Below are 14,172 nucleotides of genomic sequence, written 5' to 3' on the forward strand. Positions count from 1 at the left end.
GAATTAGAGATCTTTAAGGTTCCTTCCAAGCGAAACCATCCTGTGATTCAATGATTTATGATTCTGTAATCTTCGCTGCCCAGCAAACTGAATCCCACCCATCAGTGGGACCTCTGTACTGGCTGCCTTTTGCATACACAAAAAATAGCAAGGCAAAACATGGACCCAGCACTTATTCCCCCTGGAATATTCCTACGAGGTTCGTCACTGACTAAAGCGATTTCAGCTTCCACCCCCCTCCAAACCTGGGCTTTTTTCCCCTGGATTCCTGCAGTGCAACACGCAGAGACAGAACCACCACCGTTATAGTTCTTGGCTGTGCACTCTTAGCTACAGTGAGGCATTGGCAGAGCTCAGCGCACTAATTCACCTCCATGTAAACATGATTATTTTAAATGAACTCCAGACAAGGTTTAACTGTAAAAACATCTCCAGTTTTTGAAGCATTTTTAAGTGCTCAGCTCAGAGTTGTTTTAGTTAAGGCAAGAACTCACCCTTTTTTTCAGTTTACAAAGAATATTTTCAGAATTAATCATGTCCCAACACCCCCCTAACTATAACACGATGCTTGAAAGAAAGTCGCAGGTCTGAAAATAAAGCTACACCAGGATTTCACGGTTAGGATTTTCCCTTTCGTAGCTGGGCTGTTCATTTCCTTACAAGCAGGAATGCTTTCTGCTTTCAAAGCCAAGATGAAGAAGAGAAGCAAAAACAGTAAGAGGTATTCATTTGGCTGCCTTACTTTAAATGTTTCTGGCATAGAATTCCCATTATAGCTCGCAACGAAAAGTGGCAGAAGAACATTGTGTATACATTGTAGTGGTTGTACTTTCTCTGAGCAGACATGCTTGCAGGAAGCGGCAGATTAAAGAGCTGGTGTTACTTCAGACGAAGAAAAATAACATCTTGCCAGTTGTGTTTATTTGCAGGGACACATGATTTATGCTTTCCCATTTGTAGAGTGGTTGAGAGAAATGGATCACGTGGCACTGTTTAGATAATCCCTGAGGAAATTCAGGCTGCATCAGGCAAGGAGAGATAGGGTTTGTTCTCTGAGATGAGCAGTGCTGGGAAATGGCAGGGAGACGTGAGATTTCCTCAAGTTCTTGGAATGAAGTTTAAGGCTCCGATTCCCTCAAAAGATTGAGGGTGGGTTGGGAGAATGAAGCAATTAAGATAACAACAAAAATAACCCAAGTATGGGGGGATGAATGGTCCTTTCCTGTTATTGATTGGCCCAGTGCAGAGAAAAAAAACAGTGCCTCCCTAAAAGATCTTTACCTGTCAAACAGGACAGCAAGAAGGTACAGATCTGCTCCTGTGAGCAGCAAGGAGGGGTTTGTCACCCTCCTGTCTGTGCTCCTGCACCCTGCTGTCTGTAATGACTCCTTGTGGTGCTGAGGTCCCCATCTCATCCCTCTGTGCCTTCTTGCTTTTAGCAGGACTTGCAGAAACCAGCCAGATTCTGCAAAAATTTTGTTTCCCAATGAAATCTACAAGAACCTGAGCAAAACCATCTGCATCCCTACCCTGAAAAACACGCTCACAAAAATTAGAGGAGGCAGCAGCGTAACTGTGCACCAAAAGAGGACAGTGATTGCAAAGATGGTTGTAGCTAACTGATCCCCTCCCTCCCAGCCATACCGGGGAAAAAGAACAAAATCAGTCAACAAAGTTTGGCACAGAGGGGCACAGAACTGGAAATCCTCATCAGTTTTGAGCTGCAAAGTTTATGGGCCAGAGGAATCCCTTACCTGGCATCCTATCGCCTAGAAAGCTGCGTTAAACAACTAGCATTAACAGACTTAAGCGGTGTTTTAAGCAGATGCTGGGTTTCACAGCAAGTAAGCACAACGTCTGATTCATGCCTCGGTGCCACAGGTGCTGATTAAGGAAACGCAGCGGGGAGGGAGCCGCGGCTTTGCAGCACGGAAGGGAAGGAAGGCGGCATTTACGTGACAACTGCAGGATGCTGGATGCCCTTCTCCAAGGGCACATCACGCAGGAAGAGCACAATTTCCAAGACTGTCAGAATAAAAAGAAGGGGAGGGGGAGAAATGACAGGATGCCACTCAGCCAGCAAAATCCCCAGTCACTGCAAGAAGCGTCTCCTGGAACCCATTAAAAATAAGCTCTAAGTCATCATTACGGTGGCAAGATTTACACATAGCGATCAAACAGCGAGCTACCCAGGTGGTAACAGGCTGCAGAATCAGTACAAATTTATATATATTAAGGAACAGGCACCAGTCAGGGGAGTGTCTTTCAGGGGCTGGTAAGAAATGAGTGCGCTGAGACGGCAGAGCAGGGAACGACCCCGTCAGTGTGACAGGGGCACATCCCTGCACAGGGGGCACTGCCCGCGGCCAGCTCAGGGCAAAATGAAATGTAGCAATCCTAATTTGCAGGGCTGGGCACTCCTGCCAGCAAAAGACAGAGCCGAGGGAGGGCCTGGAGATCCCAAATCGCTGTGTCACCTGCCTAACAGCAACCTTTTAAATAGTTCTGCTATTTATTTATTAAATTTTTAATTTTATCTGCAAAGCAGAACACAGCAGCAAGGTTGCTGCTTTCTGCTTGGTGCTACCTAGAGTTGGCCATGGCTTCAGCTTTTTGAGTTTCACATGAATTTTTTGCTCAGCACCCACTGAACTAACTCACAGATGACCAATTTTTGCATTTCTCTTTTTCCCAACTATTTTTTGAAAACTGCCCTTGTCCTGCAATGGGAACTACAAAGGCGAGAAGCCCACTGGCTCTTAGTTTAAGCCATTTCAGGGGCTTCATGTATCCCTTCTCAACAGCTTCAGCACAGGACATGTCGGATCAAAAGACCTATGGGCCTTGGGGGTGCCATCTGGTCAGGAGGATGACGCCTCCCCGCCCCGAGCAGGTGATGAAGCACCCGTTCCCCAGCCTTTTCTTCGACTGACAGCACTAGGGAATGGCCTCCTCCATGGACAAAGCGCCTCACATGCTCCTGGTTACACTTCTGATCTGACTTTTCTCCTACCTTCTGGTTTCTAGCCTAAATATGAAGCAAGTATAAGGAAAAAATACTCCCCAAACTACAAGAGGCTACTTTCTGCCCTCATCTCTCAAAGCAGAGGATGAGAACAACAGGCAACAGCAGGTTTAACCTTCTACCCAAGATATAACAAAAGCTCTAGACATGGACAGAGAATTTTGGGTTTTGTATTATTGCCCTCACAGGGGCAGGGCATTGTTATGGCTTCTGCATAACCGGGCACATGAGTGTAGTGAGATTTCAAATTTTTTCTTGGGGAATCCTGACAAAAGCATCTGTTGCAGCTCTCTCACCTGCTCCTGTACTGAGATGCCAAAAGGACAACCCTGGAGAAGCAGAGAAGAGCACTGTCTGGCTGAAGAAGTTATAAAGAAGAGGCCAGAGTTCTTTCTGGCATTATCTAACCGTTTCATACATAACTGTACCACCGGTCCTGACAGAAACAAGAGAATGCTAAGATGTGCAATGGTGTGGCTCAAAGATGCTACAGCATTGGGTTGGGTAAATGACAGGGTCACACCTGCGGGACCACGAGGCAAAATCACAGCCTAGTCCTGGAAGGTGGGGGAGCTGTCACCACACGATCATTAACAATGAATATTTTAGAGACAGCTTTTGAAAGACATATTTAAATCAGGAGTGCAGCAGAAGAAAGAGAGAAAAAAAGCAGAAATCCATAGGAACACACCCGCTGGCCAGTACAAATACTACAAACTCACAAAGTGGCTTCCATTCCCACTTACAAAACCCTGTTGGACCTGTACAGAAAGGATGAACTTCTCACATCGTATCAATTCAGTAGGATGCAACCTTCTTGCCCTTCTGTCTTAAACTCTTGTGTCTAGTGTTAACAGTGAGCTGTTAAATAGCTGCAGGGTTCCCTCTCTGAAACGGATACATTTCAGAGTGAGATCCAGCAATTTTTTGCACATGTGTAATTTTAAACATGTGAGTACTTAATTCACGGGGAGAAGGTTGGCACTTACATCTGTACCAAGTCAGGACAGAAACGTTATCCTGTATTGATCTGCAAAGCACCGTGGAAGGTCAGCACATGTTTTCAGCAGCTAATTTTGACAACTTCCATCCCTGAGCTACGAAGGTGAGCAGCAGTAATAAAAACTTCACTTTATCCAATTTCCCACAATTCAGATAAGATTAATCGTGCACATGAAGTGCTCTGCTTCCTATATACTGAAAGCCAGGATAACTCAGCTGGGTAGGGGGAAGGGTGCTGCTGGCACCAGACAAGCCAAAAACCAGCTCGTGGCTGAAGTCCTGTCCCAAGGGGCTTCTGCCTGTGCCAGGAGCTGCGTGCTGTCCCTCTGGATCAGTCACTTTATTTTCGCTGCCCTCATCGTACGGCATCTCTTTTTTTCTTAGGTGTGTGGGAGAGGAGGGGAAAGAAATTGGATTCCGAGCACCTCCCTTCCAAACTGCCAGATCTTACTTTACCAGAATCAGATTCCGAGGACCTCACTTCCAAACTGCAGATTTTATTTACCAAAATCAGAAAATGATGGTCAGCAAATAATGCTTCGGACATTTCAGCTTTGCACTTTCATAACTTGCAAGTCCAATCTGTGAGCAAACACCCTTGTCCTGGTGCCTTCCTAGTGTCACACTCTGGCCACCTTCACCAGGAATTCAGCTGAACCAAAAAATAAAGCCCGGGTTTTGGTTTCCACACTACAATCCTGAAATAGAGCAACAACCTCCTCCCCCCACCTCTCCGCTGCTGAAAAATAGAGCCGTACAGAGGTGGGGTTTTAATACTTTTCCTGGATGGAATTCTATTTGATGCCGTTAAGCTTTGATGACATACCCCAATGACTTGCTTGGAAGAAATCCATTTAGCAAGCTCGCAAATCACACTGTTTCAGTTCTGTGAGTGCCCATGAGAAATGTGCATTTTCAATCACAAAAGCTGTAGAAACAAAATGGAACTTGGAGACGCAGACAGATGAATTCCTTATCGCAGCTTGGCTGCGCTCACCGAACATGTGCTTACCATTTCAAACTCCGGAAAACTATTTACAGGAATCTGAAATACAAGACTGAATCCAAAGTAAGAAATAGATAAATTTCTAGATGATTTTTTTTTCCGTTTCAAAGGAAAAAATGGAGAGGCTGATTAAAAACAAAGCAAAATCCCAACCCCCCCACAGCCTTTAGCTTGTTCCTAGGATTATAAAAACTGACTTGTAACATGAGCTGTGCGCAGGGTGCCGGATTTACAGAGGTCCCCTTATGTTTATGTGGCAGGATATTTTGTTTGGGGTATGTTTGGGGGGAAGAAAAGCAAATACTTTGCACTTCCTCCACCCTCACAATTCTCTTTGAGTGGTAAGTGGAGGTTGCAGTGGGGTGAGTGATTAGGACATCCCACTGCCACAGCGTAATTCCCACCAGCACCACCTGAATCACACCGCCAGGCATCGAGAGGCTTCCAAACCCACACATCACTCATGCCAAGGTGGAACAGAGCATAACTCCAGATGCAATTTTCAAAACCAATTGGAAGTGGTCTGCACTGGGCCTTTTCTGACACATTTGCTTAAAAACACAGCTCATTTCCACGTGGCTCTACTCCTTCCAGTACCTAAAGGGGGCTAAGGGAAAGCTGGGGAGGGACTTTGTCAGGGGGTGGAGTGAGAGGACAAGAGGTGATGGTTTTGAACTAAAAAAAAGGTAGGTTTAGATTAGATATTGGGAAGAAATTCTTCACTCTGAGGGCGGTGAGGCCCTGGCGCAGGCTGCCCCAAGGAGCTGTGGCTGCCCCATCCCTGGCAGTGCCCAAGGCCAGGCTGGATGGGGCTGGGGGCAGCCTGGGCTGGGGGCAGGGGTCCCTGCCCATGGCAGGGGCTGGGATTAGATGGGCTGTGAGGTCCCTGCCAACCCAAACCAGCCTGCGATTCTGTGATTCAGTCAACACAAATACCTTTGACTTAAAGGCATTTGTCCCCAAGAAGAGTAAAAAGAAGAGAATTAAATAAATAAATAAATAAATGATGCTCAACACTGCAGACAGTAAAACCTGACACGGTTGTTTTCCTGGTATGACAACTGCCTCCCCCACCGGCTGGGACTGTCCCATCGCCTCCTCGTGCACTCTCCTCGCTGTGTGTCCATCCATCTGCCACCTCTCGCCTCACCCCGTTTGGCAGCTGTCTGTCTGCTCTTGACTCTGTTACTGAACTTTGTTTAGCAAACTGCTGTCCCAATCCTACAGCTCCGGGCTCTTTTGCTGTTTACGCTGCAACAAAGGGAGCTTGAATTATATATGAGCATCCTAAAAAGCCTGGCAGATTAATAGAGCACTTGGAGCGTAGTTTCATAAAGGTTTTTCTCTTGCTGGGAAGCTGGTTTAAGACTCTCCCCCCTCTCCACTGCATTTCGTTATCCCGTCAGTAGCTCCAGTGCAGCTCCTTGATGCTGTGCCGAAGCAAACTGACCCAGGATAAAGGATGTCCCTACCCTCCCAAAAACAGCTGCCGTTCAGAGCATCGATCATGTCTATGGTCTGATTGAAGGCCCAGCTCCCCAGCCAGCAGTGTCAGCACCCCCACGGTGTAAGGACATCCAGAAGCAGCTTCACCCCTGGACAACACGTTCGTGACACTGCATGGCGGAAGCCAGCTCCTAGTAATGCTCTCTCAGTTGTACCTTTGCTTTTTTTTAAAGCTCTGTTGCATTTCGCATGAAGCCTGCCACGCTTCTCCCCCCAACCCAGATGTGCTATTTTCATGTCTGTCAAGACAGACAAGAACACAACTCTGAGCACAACGTGCTCAGGAGACCTCCTTTAAAATTGAATCCCCTGGACATTACTGACCTTGAACGCTTGAAGCTCTCTCTTTTTCCATTTACCCTTGCAGATTCTGCAGCAAATCAACCGAACCTCGTGTCAATGCGATCAAAATACAACCGATGGGAACTTTTAATCTTTCTCAGTTACAGGGAGATGAAATCAGTGCAGGCTCCATAAAATAAGAGTAATGGGAACTGCTCACGGTTATGACTATCTGCAACAACAAAGCGCCTCCCATTAAGCGATGCAGCGAAGCTGTGCAGATGAAGTTATATGCTCCAGTGTCACAACAAGGTGCAAGTCAACCAAAAAGGAGTATTTTTCCCTAGCTTTTGAGAGCTGCTTGCATGTCCCATATCTTTGAAAGCGCCACAGTGTCTCTGATTTTCCAGGCACCCCATGAAAAGCTCAGACTGGACAAGGAACAGGGCAAAAGCTGTGTTTGCCCTGCCTGGAGAAAAGCTCCTTTCCTCGTTTTCCTGCTGGAGCACATCCAAATCCCTCTTTTTTGATTCACTTAGATGCTGCTTGGGGCAGGCAATCCTACCTTTCTCCCCACTGCTGAACTGGCCACATGGCTGTGAGCAAACTGAGCAGTCCCTTGGTGGTGGCAGCGTTGCTGCTAATCACGGCGTGGCAGCTCTGACTAGAGATCACTGGGCTTCCAAAGGGCTGAGACTACCAAGTAGCTCTGTCCCAGGAGAAGAAGGAATTTACATAAAATGAATGTAAACAAATAACATTCTCGATTCAAACATGTTTCAAGAAGGACGAGACTAATCATCTCTAGGGAAATAACTATCAAAATGCTGAAAAAACCCTGCAGTTACTACAAATAGAAGTGTCTTGCAGTAACAACACGAACCCTATGGTCTCTTTTACATACACTTTTTGAATTACTATTTTGTGAGAGCAGTCTTCTACGGATGAACAAGCTCTGCAAGTATCCAGAAACAATTTTCTTGCAGACTTTGATTTCGCATATATTTTCCTCTGGCTCCACATTTCAATAGTACTGACACTGTATTGAGCCAACCATTCTTTTCCCCATCACTGAGAGAGACCTTTGCCATGGATTTTAATACTGATCTCTTCCACAGTCATTTGTATATACAATAAATACCTAAATGACCTTCATGATCATTGACTTAGCACAGTGATTCCAAAAAATTATTTTATTTGCTTAAAAATATCGGATATATTCACAAGCAGAATCACTGCCTAAATTTACAATCATAATTGTAACAAAATTGTAAGAAAAACAGTACAAAATAAGCAGTACTGAAAAACCAGTATTGTGATGAAACATCCAGACTATCACACCAGGCAGACAAACGTACCAAACAAAACCTTCAGACAGTGACTGTCAAGCTTTAAAATGTATCTGTCCCTGAAGAATCCGAGTCCCCGTGTATGCTGCTCATACTTTGTGTTGGGTTATCTGTATTCATGGAAGGCAGCTTCACCGACACCTTTGCCGCAGAAACGTGTGAATTTAAATGTGGGACAACATTTTCTCCTAGAAAAAAAAAAAAAAAGAAGAGCAGAACAAAACCAAATTATTTGCAGTCTACAACAGGTACAACTTTACTGGAGTCAATTCGGTATTGCATCGCTTCAGGGAAATACAAAGAGACAGACACCTCGCTGCCCGCAGGTTTGGGGCATTTCAGAATGTGCTAGTTCAGCCACCTCAGTTCTCTTTTTATGAGACAATAAAGGGATGAGTATCTGGACATACACAGAATGTGTTGTATTTACATACTCATACATCATATCTACACACACACGTATACGTACATAATCTCCAGTAGGCATGGAACAACTTCAAACACACACACTGCTTCCCACAGGAAAAAAACAAAACAAAACAAATGAGATCTGCAGACACTAACAGCATCTCTAAAATCCATCAATATGTGTATGTCTGTTTGCATCAAACCTTAGAAAACATTAAGGCTGTTCAATACCACATAGCTTTATACAATCCTAAAAAGCAAAGCAATTTAGGTTGAAGCTATTGGCTACAAGTCCCATGAAGAAAAACACCCTGTGAGTGCTTCAGCTGCCCAAAACCCAAGTAAGAAGCTGTTTTAGCTTTTCCCAGCTCCAACCCATTTCCCTGACTGCTTAAGGAGGACACCAGACGTGGGAAGGCAGAAGGGTGACGGGCAAAAGCTCCTACATTTAGCCACAGGAAGGAGACAAGATGCATCAACCCGTGGGGCTGAAGGAGCAAGACGTAAATCAGGCTACAGAAACGGTACAAAGCAGGGCAGGAAAAATGGCACTGGATGAATAGCATAGCATTCACAGAGCTACAGGAAGAGTATTTGGAGATTTCAGGTGTCCTTGGGATATTTATTTTAAATGCAGCATCTACTAGCAAAACAAACATACACGAGTCTGTGTTCAACAGCAAAGGCTCTCCTGGTGTTTGTTCTTATTCCAATAAGCTATAACAATTCTCCCTTCCTCTATGATAGGCTAGGTAATTAAAACACTATTTTCTCAATGAAAAAAAGTTCTTTCACCCCAACTAATTATCTACTCTGTCACTGTAGTAGTAATCGGCTTTCATCTGACTTGTAGCGAAGCACGCTTCAAATGACTAATTAAAACAACAAAACCCCACTGCAAAAATAAAGTTTCATTGGGTGTTTTTCATGCTCGAGCAGCTGCCAACAGCCTAGGAAGTCAAACACGAATGAAGCCAAAGATGGTAAAGCCAGTCCATGGAGCAAGCTGTGCCAGCCAAGGCACAGGGAGGCTCTGCAGAGGTAGCAGGAGCACCAGAGTATTTTTGCGTCCCCTGGGAGCCACCACGTCACCTCCCTGCCTCAGCGACATACGCACTTTGCGAGAAGCAACGTCCACAGTTTCACTGCCTACCCTCACTTTTTGGACAGCCTTCTTCATTACCAGCCTGAAACCCTCCCCAGAGTTTGTGTTGGCATGGGCCCGAGCAAATTAACACACGGGCAGTAGGAAGCCACGAGGAACTCAGCATCTTCTGAACGTTACTCAAAAGCACATTTACGGTAACACCCCAAAGATGTGCAAGGAACATATGTGTTTTGCTTTTTCCAGAAGTCATTCCATGAGCTTAGTCTGTAACCATGCTTGGATGACAAAAATAGGTTATTCAGAACAGGAACAGAAGAAAAGCAAAGGGTTTATTTGGTCAGACGTGAAGCTGACACACAGTAAAAGATGTGAATGTGTAATGCCCAAGGAAGCTCTGTAAATCATCCTAGACGCTAAAGCAACCCTCCGTCACTATATGGAGTTTGATGCTTTCAAAGCTTGACTTTGTTCATAATTTCCACAGTCATGTCACATTCCATGAGGTCATTGTTTCAACAGCTGTTTTCAGGTTTATGGAAAAAAAAAAAAAAAAGGGGGTGGGAGGTATAAGAAGATATATATATATATATCCTTATCCCAAGGCTCAGCAGGAACTTCACAAGCATTTGATTCTGGGGTGCTGAAAGACCATATCATATCAGTCTACATTCTTCTTAACACGTACTCTACTTCATTTTACAGATATAGTATACTTCCATTTTATGATAGATATAAAATGCTAAAGGGACAGAGAAATCAACAGAATATTTCCATCTACTTGCTCAACTGAAAAACCACCAGGTCCCAAGTTATCCAAATACCCTTAAAGATAAGCTTAAAAAAATACCCAAAGTAAACACTTCCCTTTTTCTAAAGGAAGAAATCTGAAGTCTTTGACTTTGTTAGATACACGCAGAAAATACACAACTTTCAGCACTTTAACTGTAAAAAATGATGGGTATCCCATTTCAGCTACTCAACAGACTCTACTCCATGACTGTAACTTTCCAGGACAGAAAGCTGCTAGTCCTACGCTCTACGTGGGCTCAAAGTTGCAACTACTACGTTATTTTCATGTGCACTTTATCATTGTCACCTCTCACTTAATCTAACCTCTGGCATGCACAGTGCATACGTTTTAAAAAACACCTCCACATATGCATAGAGATGTCTATGTAAATAAATACACAAATGCTAGCACACATTTAAATGCTCATATTTATGCTTACACCTATGTTTTTAAGCATGCATATGTACTGATGTCTATAGTGGGCTGTTGCTGTACATCAGTGATAGTTTGTACAGCCTTTGGCCAGCACCTCCTTCAACACCATGATATTCCATTTTATTTTTCCCCCCATCAGAGAACAGCTCATAACCAATACGAAGTCGGTTTCCTCTTACACAATGAACTTTTCACAGCCGCAAATATGCAAATAGCAATGGTTATAATCTCCTGATATGCCATAAAACTGCATGGAAAATTCCTCCACTTACAAAGCAAGGCAAGGCAGGACAACAGGCAATCTTCACAACTTTTTCCTCTTTGGACGCTCTGGAAGTACTCGATACAATTCTGTAATCACGTACGTCGATGTAGTTATAAAAATTTTCCTTGTTAAAATCCAGTAAGTGGAACGCGGGACCTAAGGTGCCCTCCATTCCTCCAAATTCATCGTCACCATCTAATGGGATACATTCATATAAACTGTGAAAACCAACACCCCTCCTGAGTGTGCGAGGGTCTTTGGCTGGTGGAAACTCAGCGGTGACTGGAAACATCTTGGTGACCCTTGGATGGAAAAGGTCAGGTTTCGGATTAGGGATTTGTCCCGGGCTCGGCAATCTATAACAAAGTCGTGTATGGTACTAAATTTCCAGATCTTTGTTTAACAGAAACATAAAAATTAATGGTGTGTCAACCATCCGGTGACCTGTGAAGGGAGTTTTTCCTCTACGACGTACCGTCACACAGCGAGCATGCTATGTACAAGTGCACTGTGAGTGTGTGCCAAATGGAAAAGGAACTGAAACACACTGAAGGGAGGCTTGGTTACCAATACCATATGGCAACAATAAGAACAAAGAAAAATATTTAAATCTTTCTTTTTAAATTTTTCTATTTGGCAAAATAAAAAGACTAAACAAGTCTGACTTTTAAGCCAAATAAAAACCATGTGCTTTAACTCCTTAAGGTCGGTGTCCATGCGTTAAATAAAACTTTCAATTTTAATCTATCGGGAGGTAAAGCAGACCCTTATCTCATAGACGATGAGTGCTATCTTCACAGACAATGAATAGGGAGGACCAGGACCCAGGTTATTGTTTCGGTATAAAACCGGAGCTGTAATTACTGTAATTACCTGCATATGACTTCCTGAAATTTATAAACAACCAGCACCCCCCAGAACCCTCCCTCTACTCTCTATCTGATGTAAAAACTGAAGCAGCTAACTTCTTGAGCAAGAATAAACTTCCAAGCACATGAAAAAAGCCAACGTGAATGCAGCACTCCTGCAACATTCCTTTAACAGCGCGGGGTAATCTCAATGGCTTGTTTCTTCTTCTGCCAGCTTCCAGCTGCTTCACTTTGTTTATTACCTACTTCAAAGTTTCAAATGCTGTCCTGTCCCAACAAATAACTTCCTCCAGATGGCATTATCTCAAGTGTTCAGGGACAGCAGAGCACCTGCAGATCTATAATTCAGCATCTTAAAACCTCCAATGAAGTGCCTTAATATTTTTTTTCCTCCTTTTGCTTTTTCCCTACAAAAAATAGTTCTACATCTGTGATATAGTTGCAAAGACAGAGATGTCAGAAATTCTTTACGGTAATGACTGATAAGTAGAAGAATATGTACGAGCCCAAAGATAACGGAACCACTACCAGTAGAAACACTTTATCTGCTCCTCTTAACTGTAATTAAAGATGTGAGATACGTACTGGGGACACCACTGTGTCCCCACTCTATTTCTCCATAGATTTCTGTAGGGTAGCAAAAAAACCCCAGCAACACACTCATTTTTGTACCTGCTCGTAAAGGTAAGCTACCCAGTACATCAACACAAGAAGCAGGATCTTCTGCAAAATCCAAATTATTCCAGACTTGCTGGGCTGATGTATATTGATAAGAAACATATACATATTTTGATGTAAGCAATTTTGAAGGCTAAAGTGAAAGAGAAAATACACTCCAGTGTCAGTCATGTTACTAGTTATAAGCAGCAGTATTTCCAGTCCAGACTCGCGTCTAGCTAGACCCCGTACATTGGCTACGTAATTCAGGGCTTCTGGAATTTAATGGCTTACACAGTTGAAACCTGGTATGGTAAGGGACTGCTCACACGGCCTCAAGATGGCAAAGAATACAACATTCTCAGAAATGAGCACGACCATCAACAGTTTCTCAAATAACCCGGTCGTTTGGACTAAATTATTCTCCATTCATTAGACACGATAGATACTCCGCTCTTCCAGCCCTGGCCCGCTTCCACCTTGAAGTCATATGCATATTTATGTTATTATGGAGATGTCCTTCCTCAGCTCTGCCAGAAACGAAGAGAAAATGTTTAAGCACGTGTGTTTTTTAGGGCAGGGCCTCTGTTCTCGTTGTGTAAGTGCATTGCTTAGCACATGGCCCTCGACTGCAGGTCAGACAACTGGCTCCCACTAGGACCGAAACACATAAGCAAGAGCACAAGATGCTCTGCAAGGGCAGGCAATTCTGTTCTCTATCCCCCAAACAGCCTATCCCTAGCTTAACCAGTTTCATGACAAACAGGAAAGACTCTAGGCAAACTTAGGCCAAATTTCCAGGGCTGAGTTACATGAAAGGGATAGATTTACAACTCAAACCCATCAGTTATTCTACAAAAACGGACTGACATCTGTAGGGCCGGAGCCAAAAATGTCTGGATCTAAAAGCACGAGTTGACTGCTTGAGCTGAAAAAACACAGTTTCATTCTCAGAGGCTTCAGCCAACTCATAAACCCCATAAGTGGGCTACAGCCACCAGAGGAGACAGAAAAATATATAGTATGAGCTCAGTCGAAGTTTTGACCTAAACTTGGCAAATTCCATCTTCACATGGTGTAATGTACTTACAGAAACCGTGTGTACTAACAACGCACAGAGAATAAACATGCACACACACACGCTTTTCTTTTTTTGTTTGTTTGTTTAAGCCGTAATGTATATCCTAGCTATAAACATTGCTGAAAAGAAAATAAATCAGATCCCAAGTCGGTAAAGGAGGGTGGGACCCAGGCTAAGCAGCTAACAAATATTTCAAAGCAGAATACTTGAAAATGATTTTTCCTCCTCTCAAGTCTGAGTTCAAGGTTCAGTGGTTTTCCAAAACATGTTATATTCCCACCACCAGCAACACTAAACAGAACAAAAACTAGAAATACATAAAATAAACTAGAACCAGATTTTTCAAAATCCTAATACAGTTGCAAGAGACCGGTAGGGAAGGGCAGACA

At 43.8% G+C, this 14,172-nt stretch overlaps 1 protein-coding gene across 6 annotated transcripts in view; it reads right to left on the reverse strand.

The window, feature by feature from the left end:
- The window catches only part of KIAA0586 (KIAA0586 ortholog), a 97,163-nt gene that overhangs the window by 21,264 nt on the left and 61,727 nt on the right, over window positions 1-14,172 (reverse strand). For 4 of the 6 annotated variants that reach the window (XM_035551512.2, XM_035551510.2, XM_035551513.2 and 1 more), the window contains one exon: window positions 7,983-8,358. In XM_035551512.2, coding sequence (XP_035407405.1) covers window positions 8,335-8,358 — 24 coding nt within the window. In that variant the 3' untranslated portion in view covers window positions 7,983-8,334. Of the gene's footprint in view, window positions 1-6,941; window positions 7,054-7,982; window positions 8,359-14,172 lie in introns of those variants that run through there. The other 2 variants (XM_050710718.1, XM_050710717.1) reach the window with 2 other exon arrangements.

This window comes from Cygnus atratus, chromosome 5 (assembly GCF_013377495.2).
Source record: "Cygnus atratus isolate AKBS03 ecotype Queensland, Australia chromosome 5, CAtr_DNAZoo_HiC_assembly, whole genome shotgun sequence".
Lineage (NCBI taxonomy): Eukaryota > Metazoa > Chordata > Aves > Anseriformes > Anatidae > Cygnus > Cygnus atratus.